Below are 24,522 nucleotides of genomic sequence, written 5' to 3' on the forward strand. Positions count from 1 at the left end.
TGTGTTCTATGTCAGACCACTCCTTTCTGTTCCTCAGCCCACATGCCATTAACATCAAAACAACTGACAAGACATTCAGCAAACTGCTGTGTCTAAATTTGGCTGACTCCTTTTTAAAAAGCATTCCAAAGAAACAAAAGCAGACCCCCTTGTGTTAAATACTAGTCACCTGTGAAAATAAGAAGATAAAAATAATAGTAACTCATGGAATCCGGCAAATCTTCAGCTAGCACTTAAAGTATGATGAATGGAATAATCCTTGGTGGCAGAGCGAAGCAAATTTGAGCTGTTATGTAAATTAACAATTTGAAGTGGCAAACTTTTCCTGTATGACCTAAAACACATAGTGACCATTTTTATGTTGTTTCAATAGTATTGTATCCAGTAGGACTACAGATGTCATGGATATGAGCAAAGCACATATGTCTGCATACAGTGTCTATGGGAGTGAATGAACTTGTATCCAGCAGCACTAAAAGTATCAGAAATTTGGGCAGAGACCATGATGTCTATCCAGTGTTTACAGGATTAAATGGGCAGGTACTCGCTCACCAACAGTGTGTAACAGAAGTCGCTGGTAGCAATGCAGATGACTCTTGCAGGAATTCCTTCTGGGTCAGGGAATGGCATCTGACTTCCGTCACACCGTGCCGCGGCCCATCTGGATCTGAAGTGGAGGATCGGGAACAGCCTGCGGACTGCTGTAGATAGGAAGCTATGCTGTCTGCAGATGTCCCTCTGGATGCAGCTGTGTAACTCTCGCTTATGCAGGCTGCGAACTCGGCCGCAGCTCACACTGGCACAGAGCTCCTGCTGGCAGATCCAGGCAGATCTCCCAAATGAGCAATCTAGGCCTAGGCCAGCCCCTTTATATCCTCTCCCAGCAGTTTGTTCTTCTCTTGCAGCAATCTGGTTGTTGTAGTTCAGGCCAGTCCTGCTGGAGCAGAAACCCCAGCATTCTACGCACCCCACAATGCTTTGCTCTACTCTAGGCTCTGTCATCAGAGGGGGTCATCTCCACATTAACAGCACTGCATACTGTCCCTGGTTTTGCATGCAACAATAGCCAGCTCCTGGCTACATAAATTATATCATGTAGAGATAAATTATATTGTCAAAAGTATTGGGTCACCTGTCTTTACAAGCACATGAAGTTTAATGGTATCCCAGTCTTAGTTCGCAGGGTTCAATATTGAGTTGGCCCACCCCCTATGAAGTATGGGGGGAGGAGTTGCGCTCACATGACGTCACCCGCTGCCATCCTGCTAGACGGTGGATACACAGTATACCATCCTATTCCCATATGCCTGTACTGATTGACTTTATGTCAGTAGGAATTCGCTACCTTAATAAAGCCATATATGGTTTTATGGAGAGCACTTAGATCTTATTTTTTTTCCTATGTGACTGGAGAATTGTTCGGAGCTCTGGATTTGCTTTCCTGCATTGCTTTACCCTTTAAAGGGACACGCGCTCTTGACGTCCTGTTAGTTCAGGGGTCCACTCTAGAAAGTGAGCGAAGCAATTATCTCAGAGGCGGAGGGATTATTAACGCATTACTTGTGTTTCTGGCTCCATTTCATCATGTGGCTTCTTTTGTTGTCGTTGTTTGGCACTTGTGGTTCGTCTCATTGGATTTATACACTATTACAGAACTTTTGCTTTTATTATTATTTATTATTATTATATTTTTCGTGTGTGCTGCACTTTTCTCTGATTTTATCAACGGGAGAACAAAATGGCTGTGAGGCTTTGATGTTTATAGCAATTACATAAAGGTCAATTAACTATGGGTAAGGAATTATTTTATTCTTTCTTATGATACAGTATTTATATAATGCCAACAGTTTGTGGGGCGCTTTACAATATGAGGGCAAACGGTACAAATACAATACAATTCCTCCTGTATTGAAATAGAGGGCCCTGCTCGTTAGAGCTTACAATCTAAAAGGGAGGGTCAAGTGATACAAAAGGTAATAACTGGGGGGATGAGCTAAAAATAAATTACAGTTGTAAGGTGGAAGCAGGATATGTTTTTTTCAGGGACAGTCTAAAGCAGGCAGACTAGGACAGGCATGTACTGGCCATTGGGACTACAGGGAGTTTCCCGGTGGGCCGATGGCTCAGTGGGCTGGTTTCAATGACAAAGTAATGGCTGCGCGGCTAGCCTTCAACTTCCTCAGTGATGTGAGAAAGATGAGAAAAATACAGAGGAGAATAAGTGAAATAAGAGGTTGAGGACTCCTTATGTTATGTTTTGTTTTTTTTGCACAATTGCGTATTTTTATATACTGTTTTTGTGCTTGTTTGCAAAATTAAAGTGGGCTGGTCTGGATGAAGTCCAGGGCCAAATTTTTGTCCCAGTCCAGCCCTGGACTAGGAGATGGTCAGACTGATTTGGGTAGGGTGTTCCAGAGGATTGGAGAAGCTCAGGAGAAAGCCTGGAGGGGTGAGCATGGTAGGAGGTGACAAGGGAGCTAGAGAGCAGAAGGCTTGGGAGGAATGAAGAGTGATTTGTTTGGCATTTTGAGACTAGGCTAGTGATGTAGCTGGGGGTCGAGTTGTGGATGGCTTTAATTGTTAGTATTTTGAATTTAATTCTGTGGAGGTCAGTGGAGGGATGATAGAGAGGAGTAGCAGACACTGAACAGTTGGTAAAGTGGATGAGTCTGGTCTATAGTCTTCTGTTAATGGGCTAGTACAGTGGTCTCCAAACTAGTGCCCGAAGGCCGGATGCGGTCCCTTGTTTGATTATATTCCGGCCCTTGGGGCATTATTCTCACCACTGTCCGCAACAGTGCGGCATAGTCCCTGCCACCAATGATGGGCACGATTTTCTCCCACTCGTACCAACGATGGGGGCACTATGCCTTCCCCTGGCACCATTAATGGGGTACTATTCCTTGCACTGTCTACTCTCATAGAAACTGGGATATTTTATACTCCTGCTGGATACAGTCTGCCCCCTCCCCCCCCCCCCCCCAAAGTTTGAAGGACAACCTGGTTGTTTGTTTAGAAAGTTTTTGGAGACCTTTTGGTCTAATGTATAATAATGGCTAATAGGCTCATGTAAAGCAATATAGAGCCCAAAATTGGATTTGGCTATACTGTATGTCTTAATCCATCGTCCGTACCTAGATGATTCCAAAATCCAGCCCTCGCCTTCCACAAGTATTAAGAACTACAATTGCATTAGGAATATGGCCTGGCTATATTGGACAAAAAGATGTTATCCAATATTTTGACATTTGACACTATTCACCTTTATAAATGAGGATAGTGGTGGTCGACTTGGTAGATATAAGGGGCTTCAAGTGCAGTAGTGGCTGGTCCATAAGGGCCCCCCCCCCCCCCTCCAATCATCATGTGGGGCTCTGGACTCATGTGGTTTTAGCACATAATTGTTGCCTGAGTCTCGGAAAAATTAGCTTAAAAAAAGTTGGGCCCAAACCAGTCCTAAACCCACCCACTTGTGACATTAGCAAACCAATATTCGCTATTTGTCTTCCGGCTTCTCCTCCCGGCCGATGGGAGCAAGAGGCGGGTCTTAAGACCGGATTACCCAGAAGTAGAAGCTTCAGGTGATCGTTTTAGACTGGAGCCAAAGCATATATTGCCAGCACATCCTGGATCTTTAAGATGTCCAAACATTTATTAACCGCTTTAACCAGTTAGGACATAACCATACAGTGCCTTCAAAAAGTATTCATACGCCTTGAAATTTTCTAATTTTTTTTTTTTTTGTCTTGTTGCAACCAAAAACATGTATTTTATTGGGATTTTATTTGATAGATCAACACAAAGTGGCACATAATTGTGAAGTAGAAGGAAAACGATAAATGATTTTCAAAATTTTTTACCAATGTGAAAAGTGTGGGGGGTACATTTGTATTCGGCCCCCCTGAGTCAATACTTTGTAGAACCCCCTTTCTCTGCAAATACAGCTCCAAGTCTTTTTGTGGATGTCTCTACCAGCTTTGCACATCTAGAGTGACGTTTTTGCCCATTCTTCTTTGCAAAATAGCTTAAAGCGGAGTTCCACCCAAAAGGAACTTCCTGTCCCACTTCCGTCGTCTTGCCGCCTAGGTGGCGACTCCTCTTCCCTTAGGTGGCCCCTCCCTGCAATCTTCTGGGACACGCCACAGGTCCCAGATTGCCTGACCACTAGGAGAGCACAGAGGGACTCGCGCAGTGTGCACCCAGCTGTGAAGATGCCAGCTGTCACAGGTAGGTGTCCGCACTTGCAATGGCGGTGCTGCAAAGAGGGGGAAAGGAGCGAGGCTTCAGGTGGTCATCTCGCTATACCGCGGGACAGGTGAGTGTCTGCTTATTAAAAGTCAGCAGCTACACTTTTTGTAGCTGCTGGCTTTTAATAAACTTACAAATGAGTGGAACTCCACTTTAAGCTCTGTCAGATTGGCTGGAGAGCGGCTGAACAGCGATTTTTTTTTTTTTTTTTTTTTTTTTTTATTTTATTTTTTTTTTTATTTTTTTTTTTTTCCCCAAGTCTTGCCTCAGATTCTCAATTGAGTTTAGGTCTGGACTATGACTGGGCCATTCGAACATGTGAATATGCTTTGATCTAAACCATTCCATTGTAGCTCTGGCTGCGAGTTTAGGGTTGTTGTCCTGCTGGAAGGTGAACCTCCACCCCAGTTTCAAGTCTTTTGCAGACTCTAACGAGTTTTCTTCTAAGATCTCCCTGTATTTGGCTCCATTCATCTTCCCATCAACTCTGTCCCTGCTGAAGAAAAGCATCCCCATAACATGCTGCCACCACCATGTTTCACAGTGTGGCTGTTGTGTTCAGGCTAATGTGCAGTGTTAGTTTTCCACCACACGTTGCATTTTGCTTTTAGGCCAAAAAGTAAAATTTTGGTGTCATCTGACCAGAGCACCTTCTTCCATATGTTTGCTTTTGTCCCTGGCTTCTCTCAAACTGCAAATGGGAGTTCTTATGGCTTTCTTTCCACAATGTCTTTCTTCTTGCCATTCTTCCATAAAGGCCAGATCTGTGGAGAGCACGACTAATAGTTTTCCTGTGGACAGATTCTCCCCCCTGAGCTGTGGATCTCTGCAGCTCCTCCAGAGTTACCATGGGCCTCTTGGCTGCTTCTCTGATGAATGCTCTCCTTGCACGGCCTGTCAGTTTAGGTGGACGGCCATGTCTTGGTAGGTTTGCAGTTGTGCCCATACTCTTTACATTTTCGGTCGATGGATTGAACAGAGCTCTGTGAGATGTTCAAAGCTTGGAATATTTTTTTACAACCTAACCCTGCTTTAAACTTCTCCACAACTTTATCCCTGACCTGTCTGGTGTGTTCTTGGCCTTTGTGATGCTGTTTGTTCACTAAGGTTCTCTAACAAACCTCTGAGGGCTTCACAGAACAGCTGTGTTTTTATACTAAGATTCTATTTACAAATTAGGTGACTTCTGAAGGCAATTGGTTCCACTAGATTTTAGTTAAAGGTATCAGACAAAGGGGGCTGAATACAAATGCGCGCCACACTTTTCAGGTATTTATTTGTAAAAAAAAATTGAAAACCATTTTATAATTTTCCTTCCACTTTACAAGTAAGTATCACTTTGTTTTGGTCTATCACATAAAATCCCAATAAAATACATTTACATTTTTGGTTGTAGTAATATGACAATGTGTAAAATTTCAAGGGGCATGAATACTTTTTAAAGGCACTGTATGTCCTCATGTTGAACTGGCTGTACCGGGATGATGCCTACTGCTATCATCCCGGTACCCTACCAACATTTTCAGCAAGGGATGAGCTTTTCTTTAGAAGAGATCTGAGTGGCTCTACAACCGCACAGTCAAGTTTCAAGGTGTAGAAGGCCCCCAACTGCCACCTTTACTGGCCTCTCCCAAGCAATTGCCACTCACATTGGTGAAGCAAAGGAAGGGGTGGAAGATATCTGTACCCGCCTCCCCTCTGTGATGAAAGAAACCGGACGTGATGAGGATTTCATCACTTCCTGTTTTGTCTTGTTGCTCGAAAGCCATTACCAGCTTCTACAGCATCTGATTAAAACTGATCTTGGCTTGATCAGATTCTTTTGGAGGAGAGGGTTTAAAAAAATAAAATAAAAAAAAAAGACCTGTCTCGGCCCATGCTATCACAAGGGATGTTCATGGGGCCTGGGGGTAAGGTGGTGAAAGTGATAATTTAAACATTTTGGGGCCACACAGGACCCCTTCATCAAGCATGTCATAGACTTGGAGGCGCATTATATGCTAGAGGTCACTACTACTACTACTTCACAATTCAAGGCTTCCACATTTTCAGCAGCGAGGCTTATTATAAAAAGATCAGTGGAAACCTTGAAAGATCAAAACAAATGGATGGTACAGCGATGGCAAGCAATGTGAAAGCAATAACCCAACTACTAGTACCCAGTGTAAAGAATATATTCCTTCACTGGCCTAATTTTTAAAATGGAACTAAACCCTCCTGTCCTTTTCAGCCAAGGAAGCTGCTATCTTGGCTTGTGTTAGATCTGCAACTGCCATCATTCTGCACATGTGATAATTTATGACACCAGTTATATGATGGTTTGACAATTTGGTTGAGGACAGTTAATATTCCCTGCATACTGGGAATGTAACTTCTTTATTATTTTTTGTGGTTTAGTTGCACCTACAGTAGGCTTTCCCTTACTTTCTCTCCTTCCTTTTTCTCTCCTCCTCCTCCTCCTTCTCTCCTTCCTTTTCTCCCTTCCCCTTCTCCCTCTTCTTACTACTACTCCTCTTCCTCCCCAACACAAAATAAAATATTAGATATAAAAAAATAATAGATTACTTACCAACTATGTAACTGTATTAGATGGGCACCTTAATGATTACAACATACAGGGATACACTATTTGCCATTGACATAAGCGCACTCACACACCACAGGTTGCTGGACTGGTATCTATTCTTCTTTTTTTTTTTTTTTTTTTTTGGGGGGGGGGGGGGGGGGGGTTCAACCTTTTATTGTTTTGGGTATTTATGTATTACATACACAACTAAAAATCATTATAAATACTGTATTTTACATTTATTTATTGATATACAGTAATATACCTATTTTATTTTTTATATCCTTTTGCATTTGAGCAGAAAAGTGTGCAAAATCTTGCGACAAAATGGTGCAAATGGCAGTTTCCATTCATTTCTATGGTGGAGGACCACTCCAAAAAAAAAAGTGCAAATCTGCCCAATTTGAGCTCCAAAAAAAAGCTCCAAAACTTTTTTTTTTTTTTTTTTTTTTTTTTTAGCTTCAGTCCTTTTGGCTTTAGGCGACTTGGAGTGGAGATGTGAACCAACTCCATAGAGAATATTTGCTGTTTATTTTTTCTCTCCAGCTACAAAACGCTGAGATGTGAATGGGGCCTCGTAATAAAGTGTATATTTTATTCTAACATAGTTCATGGGCTTCATATGAGCACAGTTTTTTCGACTGATAATGCTTTGTAGCATTCTATGTGTATATTTATATTGTCTTCCAAGTTGGGGATGTGGACAGGGAGTTAACGCACCAAAAGTGGTGTGTAGTGGGAGTTTGTTTATTTTTAAGTGGGGAATGATGAAACGACTAAAACAACCTTAGCAGCTCATTTTTGATGTCAACAATTGATACACAACTTGGTTTATTGTATAAACAGTTTTGTGTCCAAATCTTCTGAATTGTGTTGTAATCCAAGTTTATAGTCACTACAAGTGGCTAGGACATCTTGTGCTGTGTGCGTGGGGTGTTTTTTTATTTTATTTATTTTTTATTTTATTTATTTTTAACAAGGATTTGAAACTTATTTGTGTCGAACATGTAGGGCATGGTCATATTCAAGACTAACCAAACAAACCTGTCAACTGTTGCCTCTCTATAAAGGTTTATGATGAGGTTCCTGCTTTTTTTAAATTATTTTTTGGGCCAACATGCCCTCCTCTGTGTGTCCATATAAAATTAGCCAAGGCATGACTTTCATAGTTTTGGGGACCAAACTTCTGCCTTCTTTTTGTCTAATGGGAGAGCCTCGTTCTCTTCTCTTAAATAGGTTTAGAGTTTTCATACGTAGGCAGGTGCAGTCTCCACTACAGGTGGCGCTCAACCGCTGTGGCAATGCTGTGTTTCTCTGATTTCCTTGGATGCACCCACCCCATGTGACTCTGGAGGCCATCTTAGGTCAAGCAGAGTCTACTAATACTCTAACCCCTTGGTTTGGTGCTCTTTATGCGATGGGGACATGGTCGTTGTCTGACAGGGACAGTGCCAGCTATAGGGAGAAGTTCCGGTGGAGTAGAGCAAGAGCAGGGACCAAGTCCTACCTTTTTTGGAAGTTTCCTGTTTTGGGTGTGGACCGGCCAGGCTGCACTTTGCGCCTCTTGGCAGATGCTGTCGGCACCCCTGTGTCTTCAGACTGGTGTCAAATATTTGCATAATTGTAAGTGGCACCGGACGGGTGAGCTTCCCCGCCAGGCTGGTGTGTGGTATTAACCTGCTGTTTGAATACATTGTTCTTTGCAAATCAGGACTCTGTTTACTGCCTACCATGCTGCAACTACCCAACACCAGATCAGAGATCCTCTTTGCACAGACTTCATGCAATTATTATTATTTTTTGCTTGACTGAGCACTGTGTACGCTTACTGAAATCTTTGACTTGGAACTTGGGTCCCAGACGTTCTTAATGCATTGTAAGCTCGGTGGTTAACAGAAGACTGTCTACATGCATTGTGTTATGGTGGGATAAAGGGTTCATAGAAACTATTCATGTAGGTTAAAGTGTCTCAATTGCACTTTCAAGCTCTGTGGTCCCTGCTTTGATTTTGGCTTAAATCCGGTCATACGTTTTTGATCTTCTTTCTTGCAACCACAGTCGGTATTGATGGTGGAATCCCTCCCGCGGATCTTTTGTGTTCTTCCGTTGGAATAAGCCATCCTTGCCGGGAAAATAGCTGCTGGCAATAATCGCATGAAAAATCTGACAAGCTGGTTGTACCCAAGTTCATCGCTCAACTTGGGTACAATCAGCCTACCCAAACATGGTTCACATCTCAGCTGGTTCAGCAGGGACACAATACTCCATCATCACTCACTGTGTCGATAGGGGAATCAAACCATTTTCTTTCCTGCAGTTCGAAAACGTCTATGTCTGGCTTAACTTTGGCAGCAGAAGAGAATAGTGGTCCTGTCATTCAACAAGAAATGATCTCCTACTTGAACAGCCGGGCTTTCAGCTTAAAGGAGAGCATTAAAAACAAATAATTCCATAGGCATTGTATTTTAGAACATGTTGCAGTATGCCGGTATTAACATGTTTGCAATGTTTTAACATATCACTGGGGTGCCCCTTCATATTTTTATTTTTTTACCAGTAGTAATCTATACCATGGGAACCAAATGAAGGGGACAAGTTGGGCCTTCTATTGGGGGTCTGTATCATAAGAATGTTAAGAATCTCTACTTCAAATGGCCTGTAGGCCCTCCTGTTGCCACATCTATTCTCTTCTTCCACATCCTGGCAGCTATTTAAATAACTCTTGCAATAACCAAATATTTAAGAGCACCGCTTCCCTTTTCGGCAGCTGATGGTTTGGAGCAGCAGAGGTTGAGCAGCCAAGTGAAAGAGCAGCACTTGGAAATGCTCCAAGTAATGTATGTGCCCTCCATGGCAGAGAGTTTATCACATGTGGTCAGTACAGTGGGGTGGGTGCATCCAACCAGATCCCTGCCAGGCACTAAGGTCAGTGGTTTGAATCCCAACTACGGTACAACAAGCAAGGCGGTTGCCATGTGCTTGCATGAATTTATTTTTGAGTACGCTTCCCAAACCCCAAAGACCTGCTTGTAGGTTAATTGACTTCTGTCTAAATTGGTCTTAGTTATATATGAATGTGATTTTAAGGACCTTACATTGTAAGATCCTTGGCGGGAGGGACTGATGTGAATGTATTGTAAATGAAAGTGCTGCGTAATTTGTCAGCACATAAATATCTGTAACCAATAATTCCTGCTTCCATTGCACATGATTTGTCCATAAAAATGTGTGCTTGAATGCTTAGACCAACCTTTTCAGGAAAGAGGAATCCATGAAATCATTTTCCAGTCTAAGCCCCTGTACACACGGTCGGACATTCCGACAACCAAATCCGTCGGATTTGGTCCGTCGGATTTTGTCCGTCGGATCTTGTCCGAAACTGTTGCATACACACGGTCGGACAAGGTTGTCGGAAAATTTGATCGTTCAGAACGTGATGACGTTATTTCTTTACAACGGGACTACCATCAGGCTAGTAGCCAATAGCTTTGGTGTAGGAATTTTGATCTGAGCATGCGTGGCACTTTGTTCGATCGGAATTCTCTACACATGATCGGAGTATGTCCGATCGGAGCATTTTGTCTGAAAATTTTACCAACAAGTTGGAAAACTTAGTCCGTCGGATACTCCGACCGAAACAGTCCAATGGTGCCCACACACAGTCGGAATATCCGACAAAATGGTCCGATCGGACACATTCCGTCGGAATCTCTGACCGTGGTGTACAAGGGCTAAGGGAACTTCTGCTAAAAAAAACACTTTACAAGTCATGACACATTGGTGTGATGGTCATTGGGAAGAATGACCCCCTTACAAAAAGCTCAATGGTGTCAGTGGAAACTTTACTGAGGGGTAGAAATTGCTTATTGCTCAAGGAACCCCTGGAAACCTCCTGGAGCAATGTTTGTCAATCCCCTTTTTTTTTTTTTTTTTTTTTCAATCAAGGCATTCTCTTTAAAATTCTGCAAAATCTTGGGGCACCCCATTCTAAAATGTGAAAAAAAAACTAATAGTTTTACATAATGTAGCAACATTCACCCATGTAGGAACCCCAACAATAGAGATGATTTATTCTTCCAAAGGAAATGCACCTTTGCACACTGATACTGACTAGTGTTCCAATGTTTCTCTTCTCCCTTGGTTTCCCTCCCTCAAGCGACCCCAGTGCTGAAAGAGAGGGGGAGGGCAGTGCAGTGTAGGCACCCAGCGTCCTTATCAGCCAATTACTTAATTGGTTGCTAAGGCGCTGGGGGCTAGAAGGTTGTAATTGTGCACAACAAAATCCTGTGGCTTTATGTAACTAAATGGCAGGCTTGATCCACCCACTGCCTCGTATACAATTTTTGAAGAATTATAGGCATTATGGCAAGGCACACCTAAAGGCATCTCCTGTTTGAAAAAGGCTGCTCTGGAGGAACCCTTGGGTTTCATGAAACCCTGGTTTAGACTATTGCCTTTTTGAAAATTGGAAAGAGAATTTTTAGAAAAGAGTTTACAAGAAGCTATTCATATTTGATGTATAGATTTCTCGAGAGAACTTGTTCACGTGTCAGATTGATTACCATATGTTATCTTTGAGAAGTTAGAGGAAGGAACAGAGTCTTCCAGCAGCAAAGAATGGTGGTTCTGGAGAGGATCATTGGAAGGGAGTAGCAGATTTCTTGGGCTATACAGAGTTTGGGAGATGAGGTGTGTTGATCTTTTGGAAGGCTGCGGTCTGCCCATGTGTCAAGGATAGTGTATTGAATTGTTTCAATTCCTGCATAAAAATAACATATATTTACTTTTTAAATGTAACAACTTTTATTAGGTTTTAGTCGGCCTAATTGTTGTTTTTTATTCTTCCCTAGTTTGCGGCAGCATGGACATCCGAAACGATGTGTCTCAGCTTCGTAAGTTGGAAAACTGTACAATTATCCAAGGCAGTCTACAGATACTTCTCATGTTCAGTACCAAGCCTGAAGATTTCCGAGGCCTCAGCTTCCCCCGTTTAACCATGATCACGGAGTACCTTCTCCTCTTCCGAGTCTACGGTTTGGAAAGCCTCCAAGAACTTTTTCCCAATTTGTCCATCATTCGTGGCACTGACCTCTTCTTCCATTACTCCCTGGTGATTTTCGAAATGCCACATCTGAGGGAAATGGGGCTTATTAGCCTCACCAACATAGTGCGAGGGGATGTCCGCATTGAACGTAATCAGGAGCTCTGCCACATTTCCACTATTGACTGGTCGCTGTTGTCTGAGAGTGTGGAAAACTACATCGTTGGCAACAAACCTATAGAGGAATGCACTGATGTCTGTCCTGGGCTCCTGGACTCCTCCTGTGTGAAGACTGTTATCAATGGTGTGGAGGAGCCTCGCTGCTGGACATCTCGACACTGCCAAAAAGGTAACAGATTTTGGAATCTCTCCACTAGGGATAAATGCAATTGGGTGTTTGAGTTTCCCAAAATTGTGAGACTTTGGCAAAATGTATTTGGGTCAATCAGAGAAAGTAAAATTACGTTTCGTCTTTTTATTGGTGCAATGGGTTTTAAAGGGCTCCTGAGGATTACAGAAAATCCTTCCAATTATCCTGGACCTGTTGTGCTAATAAACTGCCCCTTATTAATCTAATTTCATTCCCCCTTTTTTTTTTTTTTCTTTGGGAAACCGAACATAAAATAAATAAAAATACACTAAATGCCTCCAACCCCAAAAAAAGTCATTTCTAAATAAGTAACTTTCATCAAGCAATTTTTTGCCTGAAATAAACATTTAGTAATCAAGGTGTAGAGCTTCTACTTTATTTTTATAGTAGTACTCAACAGATTGCCCCACTTTCCATCAGTGCAGAGCCAGAACCATCAATTGCTGGGCAAAGTGAAAGTAGTATTTTTTTGCCTTTTGGCAGCAACCCCTAGGAGTGATAGAAATTAGGTTGTCTTCTTGACCTGTGGCCTTTTAGTTTCCCCTCCTACTGGTACATGCCCCTTGAAACAAGGTCATCTGGCTATTCAGTAGACCTATCGTAGACCCCCACCCTTATGTGGATACAGGGAGCGTGCGCCACATTTGTGCCTTCCTTTCGCCCTACAGCAGGGTTTCTCAACCAGGGTTCAGTGGAACCCTAGGGTTCCTCCAGAGGTTGCTAGGGGTTCCTTGAGAAATTAGAATTTCTGCCTCTCAGATAAGTTTCCAGTGACACCATTGATCTTTTTAGCTATCTATAAGGGGGTAATTCTTCCCAGTGACCACAAGTGTAAGGGGCATGCTTGCCACTGACCATCACACTTATGTATCATGAGTTGTAGACTTAGTCATTTTTAGCAGGGGTTCCTTGAGACTGGAAAGTTATTTCAAGGGTTCCTCTGTGTTGAAAAGGTTGAGAAAGGCTGCCCTACAGCTACTAGCAAATGTATCTTGTGCGTGATGACTTTTGCGCAACTTTATTGTCTTAGAGGACAAGTATAGGGCAAAAAAGATTAAATCTTTTTTGCAACCAATGCCAATGTTTAAACAGAATCGTTCTTCATGTAGGTTGACATGAAAAGCTAGTAATAAAGCTAGTTATCTACTCAGGTGATCTATCTTTGGCATTATTATTTCTTCAGTGCAAGATTACAACAGTCCACTTGAATGCTTTTGTAAGAGGTTTGATTTTATAGACTTGTTGCCCAAAGCATTCCCTTAAAAAGGTATGATTCTCTTTGGCAATCACCGTCCTTTTTTATATAGTTTCTCGAAATTCGAAGGTATTGCCCCATTGTGGATGTGATGGACCCTGTCTGATCATAATGTTGTTCCTTGCTGTTGGTCTTCTGTAAAAGAGAAGTAGAGAAAGAACCGTTCGCTTTTCTTCAAATCATATTATGCAAAAAAGGAAATCTCCGTACAATGAAACAATACTGTGATCTCAACTTTTAAAGCTAAAGTTTTTAAAAATGCATGTATTTTGCCTTTTCAATTTCCTAATCCCCCAAACCCCCTGGCCCCCAAGCCCACATGTGATACCGAGCAGCCATGATGAAAAGAATTGAAAACCAGGAAATGAAAGGGATGGGTCAGAAACAGTAAAGTTAGGAAGGAAGGGGCTTGCTGGTCAAGAATGCCCTCCAGTCAGCAGATGAGGTGGGCCCTATAAGACTTTCTGTAGCTTCTAATGCACAATGTACAGTACCATGTCATCTGCTGTTGTTGGTCCGCCGTGTTTTTCCAATGTCCAAAGTCAGAGCAGACCTCTACCAGGAAATTCTAGAGCACTTCATGCTTCCCTCCGCTGACCAGCTTTATTGAGATGCTGATTTCATTTTCCAGCAGGACCTGATACCTACCGACACTGCCAAAAGTCCCAATACCTGGTTTAATGATCATGGTATCACTGTGCTTGATTAGTCAGCAAACTCGCCTGACCTAAATCCCATAGAGAATCTGTGGGGTATTGTCAAGGGCAAGATGAGACACCAGACCCAACAATGCAAAGGCCGTTATGAAAGCAACCTGGACTTCCATAACACCTCAGCAGTGCCACAGGCTGCTCGCCTCCATGCCACATTGCATTGATGCAGTAATTAATGCTAAAGGAACCCCGACCAAGTATTGAGTGCTTACTGTAGTGTACAGGGACTTACTTTTCACTAAGCCAACATTTCTATATTAAAAATCTTTCTTTTTATTTTTTTATTAGTCTTATGTAATCTAATTTCTGAGATGCTGAATTTGGGCTTTTCACTAGCTGTAAGCCATTATCATAAGTATTAAAAGAAAAATGCGTGAAATATATCACTCTGTGTGTAACGCATCTATATAAAATAAGAGTGTCACTTTTGAATTGAATTACTGGAACAAATTACGTTTTTGATATTCTAAATTTTATGAGATGCACATGTGTGTATCTAATTTATCATGTCAGTAGGGCAGAGGTTGGTGTCAGTAGTTTTGTATTATTTTTACAATGGTTTTATTTTAATTTTAGGAACCCTATAGGGGTTATTATCGGGGGGCCTGAACAGAACCCTGATGTCTCACTAATGTGACAGAGGGGCTGAGGACAGAGATCACCCAGTCCCATTCTCTGCAGCCAGGCAGCACGGGGCTATTGGGGTGTGACAAGGCACGCCTGGCACACTCTGTGTGCACACCTAGGCTTGTACTACTAAATAGTTGACATTGAGGCAAATATAATAATCAACACTACAGTTTCATTACAGCGCTCCAAATATCTTTATGGAGTATATTTCTAGATTTATTTGTTCTCTGTTCCCAGTTTTAATGTTGGGCCATTTTAAATCTAGCAATCAGCCTTACAGATTTGTTTCATTTGGAAAAATAAATAAATAACTTTTTTTTAAATATTGTAGCACGTAAACGTTTACCTGGCTAACAGAACACTAACCAGTTTTTAAGTAAAAAAAACGTCTTATTCATTTAATAATGACTAAACCCCATTCACTCATATATATATATATATATATATATATATATATATATATATATATATATATATATATATATATATATATTTTTGCTTGGGGGGGATTGGGAAAAGAAAAAGCACCCCTGTTCTAAATAAGTTGCAACCTAATTGGCATCCTATTTTTTTGCAAATATCCCTTTTTATGAACTACAGCCTAGGTAGATTGTACCTGAGGCATGACCATGGCTTACATGGCCTGCACCACTTCTTTTTTTTTTTTTTTTTTTTTTATAAATGAGTTCATGGTAATCCAGTTTTTCCAGTGCCGCCTCTTACATAATTCAGCACGGTAGGGAGGGGTTAAAGGGCACAGCGTGGCGACTGCAACCAGGAACTTCAGTGTAACAAGAGCTGTTTGTACCCTCCAGGCAGCAGGTACAATATATGAACGCGTGCCACATACTGGCTTCTATGTTTACTGTAAATATTTGGCAGCATCTGCAGGATAAACATTCGCTTCTCATTTACCAGTTAAACTGGCCTTCCACCCCTTCCCCGACCTGAACCCGGTTATCTTACACGTGTGTCTGCGTGTCATGGGTATGCGGGGGGCTTCTGTCAGTGGTAGATGAGGGCTCTCCAGAGGTTCCGAAAAAATGGCATACTGTGTTTGTGCATATGATTATATATATATATATATATATATATATATATATATATATATATATATATATATATATTTTTATGATTATTTATACTGTTATTTTAATAATAATAAAATACTACCAATAATTATATTTAAATTATTAAAATGTAATTTAAAATTTTAGTAGTATTTTCTTGCTTTGATATAAAAAAATTAATGTATGTATGCGTGTGTGTGTGTGTGTGTGTGTGTGTGTGTGTGTGTATATATATATTTATAATTTATATTATTTTTTTAATAAGTGCATCATTGAAGAGATGGCAGGAGACAGATGCAGCATTGGTCTGATGCTGCATCCACCTAGGTAAGTATGATTAGGCAAAAAAACATACTTTTAAGACAAAGAAGTATTTCTTTTATTTTTGATACAGTAAATAAATGGCTCGGGGACCGGATTTTGGAGGGCGAGAAATTAAAATGGGCACACACTTGACTCTCACAGTGACACTAACAGCAGTGTACAGCAGAGCACAGATGATGATGGCACCTTACCAACATGACATGTCCTCTCCTGAGTCACAGTGACAGGCTCTATCCATGCCAGTTGACAGTACGGCTTGACTTGCCCCCCTCCCGCACACCAACACAGGAGGTTCTGACCGCTCTGCTCAGCTCCCTTGCACCATGACATCACATGACACGCTGGGGCACCGCCTCCACCAGGCCCATCCCTCGCTGGTGCCGCCTGAACATTCTGTAGTGGGCACTCGGATGGGCATCGCAGCCATATTTTTAACTGGCAACCCTTTCCTGTCACTGGCATTTCCTGGCAGGAGAAAAGTGCTCCTTTTTTTTCTGGCTGCCAGTAAAAATACTGATGGTTGGCAACACTGGCAGGGGCACAGACTGCGGGTTCTTTTCCTGCCCTCCCACTATAATTGGTTAGTAGTAGAATGGGGCGGGGGCACAGACTGTCCGCCAGCTCCTGTGTCAGTGTCTATAATTTCACATATCCCTGTATGTTTTGTTCATTAAGATGAAAATCCAAGAGTCTTTTAAAAATATCCATGCTCCCCGCTGCCAACAACAATTGTGGAAGAGAGTTCCACATGCTTATCGCCCTGACAGTGAAGAACCCATTGTGCAGTTTAAGGTTAAACTGCTTCTCCTTCAATCTCACCATTTGTCCCCCCTGTCCTCTAACACTGAAAAGTTTATTCCCTATGTTGGGATCACCATTGAGGTATTTGTAAATCGCCATCATGTCCCCTCTCAAGCGTCTCTTCTCCAGCGAGAATAAATTTAGTGCTCGTAGTCGTTCCTCGTAATTTGAGGTCGTCCAGGCCCCTTATTTCATTTCACTGCCCTTCTTTGGTCTCTTTCCAGTAATGGCACACCCCTTTTGAGGACGGGTGACCAGAACTGGAAAGAGTATTCCAGATGTGGCCTAACCAGCTTTTTTATATAGTGGCAGGATTATCATTTTTATATACCTGGAGTATATTCCTTTTTTATTATGCATGCTAAAATTCTGCCGGCCTTGGTAGTTGCAGCTACCAGTGAGTAGTTTTGCTTTTGTATTTTTGCCCCCAATTGGATAGAGTTGGTGCCTAGACAGAACCTTTGGGTGCCCCACTTGCCACTCCAGACTATTCTGAGTGCACGTTATTTATCGTCACACTTTGGACACGCCCCTGTAACCAGTTTTTTTTTTATGCAAGCGCAAAACGTATGGTCCATGACCTCAGCTTTAAAATGTAAGCATTTATGGGGAACTGTAACAAATGCTTTTGCAAAATCCAGATACACCACATCCATAGGCCTTCCCCTGTCTAGATTGCAGCTCATAGAATGTTAGCAGATTGGTCTGGCTAGAACGACCTTTCGTAACCCATGCTGATTACTACTAATGATGCTTTTTTTTTCTTCATTACATTTTTGGATATAGTCCCTTCATCATCCCCTCCAATTATTTACCCACTATTAATGTTAAGCTGACTGGCCTGTAGTTTTTCAGGGATTTATCTCTGCTCCTTTTTTGAATATTGATACCACATTGGCTTTTCTCCAATCATCTGGTACATATCCTGTCATTATGCTGTCTGCAAGGATTAGGAACAATGGTCTGGCTATAACCTGACTGAGTTTTCCAAGAACTCTTGGGTGTAAGCCATCTGGTCCTGGTGATTTATTTGTATTAAGTTTATCTAGTTTTTCCTCCACTCTGACCTCTGTTAGCCACAAGGGTACGTCCTCTAATGTTTTCGCTAACGGTACGGTCGCAGTCAGTATACCCCTTCCTTTTCATGTGTAAAAACCGATGAGACAAAGGTGTTTTAGTACAGTTGCCTTCTCTGTGTCATCTGTAAGCAATGTGCTCTGATCTTGCCTTAATAATTGTAAATGTTATGTATCTAAAAAAAAAAATTATTTGGATTTTTTTTTCCTCTCCTCCCACTATGTTTCTCTTGTAATCTTTTGTAGCTGCCCTGATTGTGTTTTTACACTTCTTATTGCATTCCTTGTAGTGTTGAAATGCTGACGATGACACATCCCCTTTTTTTAATGTTTTTTAAAGGCCGCATTTTTCTCTTTAATGAGGATTTTCACATTACGGTTTAGCCTTCGCTCTTCTATATTTTAAAACAATAAAAAACAGGTAGTTATCTGCGCTACTGAAAAAGGTACCAATATTGGAAGAGGAAAGCAGCCAGCACTATTTGTTGATGAGCAAATATTAAAAAAATAAAGTCCACATGTGGCACTAATAAAAGGCAACAGTCTTTGAAGTATTAAAAGAGGAAAAGATGACAATCCCTTCACCAGTTTTCAATGTGTATAGGTAAGCACCCCACACCACATGAGAATCAAATCTGCTTACCAGATATCGGCAAGTGATGAGCATTGATTAATAACTTCCCAAGGGATAGATCACACCTGAACTCGTCAATCACCCGTAAGTAGATGGTTAAAGTACACTGCAAATCTTGCATCCCTTCAATTGTCCGAGGCAGCAACAAAGCAGTAAACTTCCAGCAATCAGTGGGCATCTCTCACCTAATCAAGGGGATAACGTCACCAAATGGAAATAAAGTAGCATATAGTGAAGCCCGTCTCGCTTGTGAAAGGATTTGTTGTAGCAACTTGCATGTACAGTCAATAAGAATGATCATGATAAAACAAAACAGCCACGGCATTCAGCGTGTTTGTGTCTCATAGGCAGCCTGACATGTTTTATCCGAGTGGATATCATCAGGGGGCAAGAGCCACAGGGACCTTTCTTGGCGCTGGGAGGATCAGAGGATTTGTTGAGTATATCTTAGCTCTCCAATCCGCTAGGCAAAAACAAGTGGTTAACCTGTGCAGTGTGGTCGGAGTTCAGCTTTAGAGCTGCATTTTTTTATAAAACAAATACTCTGCCATAGAAATTTTAATGTGATGGAACAATGAATTCCATCGATGGCTGCATGAGCTACAGAAGACTGAGGAGCTACTGGAGCTCAAATTTCTGAAAAAGTTAATGTCAGTTCCGAGGTCTCGGAACACACAGAGCATCAGTGTTTGTTTGTTTATGGGGTCACATAGCCGCTGACCCGTGTCCACAGCCAAAAGTGCCTACAATGAGCACGTGGGCACCAGAACTGGACCACGGAGCAATGGAAGAGGGCGGCCTTGTTTAATGCATTCAAGAATGGTTTAAGGAGCACCTACTCCTGGTTTGTACCTACCTAAAACAAGAGCATGACCGATGTCCTAAACTTCTATGCAGTTGGCATTAAAAGGACCAGTGTATAGCATATGCATTGGGCTTTGCTAAGCACAGTGCCAATGCAAAGATAGGGCTTTGTTCCCAATGGTGTCAGTTACCACCATTGTATTACGGTGGTAAGCACTTTCACTTGCCGAGCCTCAATTTTACATTGCGGAACTGCGCCACAACTGCGAGCCAAGTGTTTTAGCTCACCGCTGCAGTGCAGCACTTCTGATTTCAATGGGGGGGTTTGACATGTGGTATGGTGAGTAAAAAAGGGGAATAGAGGCAAGGCATCGCAGTTACAGCATGTGTAGAGTCTTATTGGGCTGTAAAGTCAGAATTTAGCTGAACAGCCAGGGCAGGGGAAAACCACAGCTCTGATCACTTGTGTGAAAGAGCTGTAACAAATAGGCAAACCTAGGCAAACACTAACATGATGCCAGGATTGACACGTGGCCACGGTTTCCTCCCAGAGCACCGTAACCTGAATAGGCTCGGCACCCTCCTAGAAAGGGTGGGCCTGCGAGTCCCTGGAATTCAGAGAGGTTTAAGCCCAAGGGCTTTCCCTGCTCCTGCTGTGGAAAGCGGAGAGCACTGTCCTTTAAAAGCCTCCCCCTGCATGGGTTGGAGCTCACTGGTGTAACCCCCCCCCCCCCCCCCCCCCGGCAATGCAGGTCGGTTGGCGGCCATCATCTCTGTCCCTAATCAAATGGGGGAGATCGGTGTTGCCCACATCAGTTGCAGAAACTATTTCCTAACCAGCAGCACCACAGCCACCCTCCCCCCAACCTCATGCTCTGAATGGGACTTCCCAGAATAAGTAGCTGGGGCTACCAAAAACCTGAGACTTTCATGCGAGCAGCTCCTCCTGACTCTGGTAAACGGTAACCAAGGTAAAATGTTGAATGTTCATATTTTGACTTGGTCCGTGTAATTGGAGCGGAGGCCTGAATGAAGTGATGCAATTAATTTTTTTTTTTTTTAAGCGGTCAAAAAATCTTTTGGGCTACACACATAACAAACCTCTTGGCATACATTCCCAGTGCGTCCGTGTATAGTTTCCATTTACATATCAAACACAGGTGAACAGAGCCAAGGTTTTCACCAGACACAGTGTATGGATGGAGTATAATTCCATATTTACTACGTACCTGTTTCTTTAACTACATTTTTCAAAAAATAATAGTGAGAAAAAAAACTATCTTTAGAAGTTGGTGAGTTGGCTAGTTTTGGTGGGATCTAGAACCGGTCTATAGGTAGTCCTGGAACTCTGCAGGTATTTCTTGGCCAACTGACCTCCGAAAGGAAAAACTTTTGCCCAGATTGAAATTTTGAGAATGGGGTTTAACCTGACACCAGGGTTCCTGTCACGTACCTTACAGCGGAGTCAGACTGTTGAGGGTGGCCTCTTGCACGGTTCCGGTCTCCACACCCCTGGAGGTGGGAACAGGGAGTGTGAAGACAGTGAAAGGGTGCAGGTGCCTGCAGATTGGAGTTGAAGGCCTGAAGATGCTGGGTTCTCACGGAGGAAGAGGTGTAGGTCGATCACCGGAGGAATACAGCGGAAGCCAAGCAGGTGTAAAGGTAACACTGCACGTCTGGAACAAGCAAGGTCGACAACTGGCTGGCAACAAGGTACAGGAACGAAAGGCAGGTGCATAGTCAAGGACGAGCAAGGGTCTGGTAACGTGCTGGCAGTGAGGTACAAAATCTGGAAGCAAGCCGAAGTAGTAAGTCCAAGCCGAGGTCAGTAATATTCCAGGAAATGGTAAACAAGGAGTATCCAAAAGAATAGGCGAACGCGCCGGGTGATCAGGAACAAGGTCACAGGAACAAACAACGATCAGGTGTCTCAGGAATAGCTGAAGGCGATCCAGAACTGGTATCAGGCCAGGGTCCTGTTTATATAGGGTGAGATGTGCCAGGATTGGTGGAAGTGGCCGTGCGTGCGTGAGTACGTACATAAGTTCGGTTGGCGCGAGTGCGTCCACATGTTCCGATTGGCGTGCGTCCGTTCGTTCCGGAACTCGTACTCCTCTGACGGGGACACCGCATGGTGCCTAGAACGAAAGTGAACCGCTGCTACACGGGGACGGACATTCACATGGTGAGTTCCCTGACAGTTCCTTCATGGAGTATATGATCACAAATATTTCGAAACCAAAGGGAGTTTGTTTGGATGATGCTTTTTTTTTTTGGGCTGCAGGTGTATGCTTTTAGCACGATAACTTGACCTGCCATAAAACATTTCTAAGGTGAAAATGTGCTGAGCTGTGTAGGGCTCGCAAGTTTGTGTTGATCTTTACACCATTGGGGTCATGTGGAGCTCCTTGGATCCTGGCCTGAAGTTGTATTTGACTTTTGCCAGTGTTTAGATGAAACCCTTTCCCCTTCTGATACCAGAAGTTCAGTGATCTGGTACTTGACATTTGAAGTGAAAACAGGAAAAGAAAAAATGACGCAAGACCGCGTGGCTGAGTAATGGCCCTAGGGAGAAAACTGGGAGCATGAACAATTGCAAAAAATTTATGTAAGGATGAATAGTCCGTATGGATTAACGATCTTCATACACTTGTAGCAGCACCGCAGAACAGACTGAAGCTCTCAGCAAAGAGTGTAGCTCTCTATAAAGAGTTTTATCATAAAAAAAAAAAGACAATTAATAACTCAAAGGTAGCAAAATTTGCCACCTGTCATAAGGGCATCCCAGTGCAGATCACGCCATTCCAGGAAACAGCCTCACCTCCGCTGGCCAGGTGGAAGAAACCAGGAAGCGGGCTCAGAACCAGGAAGCGGGCTCAGAACCAGGAAGCCAGGGATCTCAGCAGAGTGCTGTCACTGGTTCGAATCCCAACCATGACACTACCTGCCTGGAGTTTGCATGTTCTCCCTGTGCTTGCATGGGTTTCCTCCGGGTATTTCCGGTTTCCTCCCACACTCCAAAGACATGCAGGTAGGTTAATTGGCTTCTGTCCAAAAATTGGCCCTAGTATATGAATGGGGACCTTGGATTGTGGGCTCCTTGAGGGTAGGGATGGATGTGAGTGTGCAAGGGATAGGGACAATTGTAGACACTCTCTCAGGTTGAACTGGATGGACTGGTGTCTTTATTCAACCTTACTAATTATGTAACTATGCAGGCTGAACCGAAAGTGATGTCAGATGTTTCTGGAGGGCAAAAGGGGCATGGCTTCATGTTTCGAGCAACCAGTGCTCCTTTCTCAAGTCTTGACTTCAGGCAGAAGTCAAGCTTCCACACGCATCTTGGGCATAGGATTCCTGTGACCTCAACTGGTTCACAAAGATAGACACATGCATTTGCAGCCACAACAAAGTGTTCTACCCCTGTCTTTCATCATTTAAGCACCAGAACTCCTACTGCCCACATAAGTTCTACTACTTCATTTGAATGACAGACTAGGGCTTTGTATCAAGAGGAGCTTTCTCAATTTGGATAGAAGTTGAGCCCCATGTACAAGTGGTCCAGGATCTCAGGGCTGTCCATAGGGAAAAAGGATCAATTTGAAGACTAACGAGAACTTTCAGGCACTGAAGAGTCTCTGTGCTTGAACTCTGTTGCCATAAAACCATTTAAAGTGCAGGTCAAGTTTGCTTTGAGACCGTACAAAATGTGCAGAGGAGAGTAACCCATTGTAGCAATTCTTAGTCTTCTAAGCCCTTGTACACATGGTCGGAGATTCCGACAACCAAATCAGTCGGATTTTGTCCGAAATTGTTGCATACACACGGTCGGACGAAGTTGTCGGAAATTCCAATCGTTCAGAACGTGATGACGTTATTTCGTTACGACGGGACTACGTTCAGGCTAGTAGCCAATAGCTTTGATGTAGGAATTTGATCTGAGCATTTGTGGCACTTTGTCCGATTGGAATTCTCTACACATGATCGGAGTATGTCCGATCGGAGCATTTTGTCGGAAAATATTTCCGGCAAGTTGGAATATTTGGTCCGACGGATATTCCGACAAACAGTCCGATGCATACCACACACAGTCGGAATATCCGACAAAACGCTCCGATCGGACACATTCCGTCGGAATCTCCGATCGTGTGTACAAAGGCTAAGAGAATGTTGTGGTGTTTTTGTTTTTTTGTTTTTTTATTAATCAAAGATGACTGCAGTTGCTCCATTATTTTATACGTGTAGTGCTACCCCCACAAGAGCCTCTGTCTACAGATTCTTTACCTAATCCGTACAATCAGCCATGCACATAGCAGCATCTCATCCACACAGGCTCCATGAAAAGTCCAGAGGTGTTGTGTGTTTATTTTTTTTTTTTAAAGTTTATTGCTCATTAACTATTTTTATAAGGACAGTAGGGTATGAGATGCTCCAAAAAGCTTGGTGCACAAATTAGAGTACTTTTCTACCTCTGAGCAGCAGCAATAGCCTCTGACAGTTGCAGAGCACTGCACACAGTGAGGTTTGGCTCTACTCGCAGATCCTGGTAATGATCAGTCCAGAGATGCAATCTCCAGCAGAGTAGGCAAGCCATCCTCTTCTCCCTTTGCTCAAGCTCCTAGCTCCATCCCCACAGTGAGGGAAAAGAACAGACTCTACAGAGTTCCAGCCTATGTAACGGTAACCCAACCACCATTTGGGTACACCTCCCCAGGTATTGGCTAGGCCCTACTAAATATTAAGGCAATGAATTTTGAAAACTCACACCCTAAGCTCCAGAAGCTTCTTCCAGATACCGGGGGAAGTAATCAAAGTCCCAGCCTATGAAACCCCAAACAGACTGTATTAAACAATTCCTGTTTCTGTGCCTACAGATGGAGCTAGCACTAGATATACCTACCAGCCGAATTGTGAGGGCGCTGCATACGCCTCAAGGTCTATAACTTAGGTAATACTCCCAGCCAGACCTGGAGGTAGTTACCAAATTTCT

The 24,522-nt window shown here is 42.8% G+C and overlaps 1 protein-coding gene across 1 annotated transcript in view; it reads left to right on the top strand.

Moving 5' to 3' along the window:
* The window catches only part of LOC143942201 (insulin receptor-related protein-like), an 89,513-nt gene that overhangs the window by 25,781 nt on the left and 39,210 nt on the right, over positions 1 to 24,522 (top strand). Inside the window, exon 2 of the mRNA XM_077463454.1 lies at positions 11,665 to 12,204. Coding sequence (XP_077319580.1) covers positions 11,665 to 12,204 — 540 coding nt within the window. The remainder of the gene's footprint in view (positions 1 to 11,664; positions 12,205 to 24,522) is intronic.

Source organism: Lithobates pipiens, unplaced genomic scaffold (assembly GCF_037356315.1).
Source record: "Lithobates pipiens isolate NorthernLeopardFrog02 unplaced genomic scaffold, aLitPip1_a1.2 Scaffold_30, whole genome shotgun sequence".
NCBI classification, from domain to species: domain Eukaryota; kingdom Metazoa; phylum Chordata; class Amphibia; order Anura; family Ranidae; genus Lithobates; species Lithobates pipiens.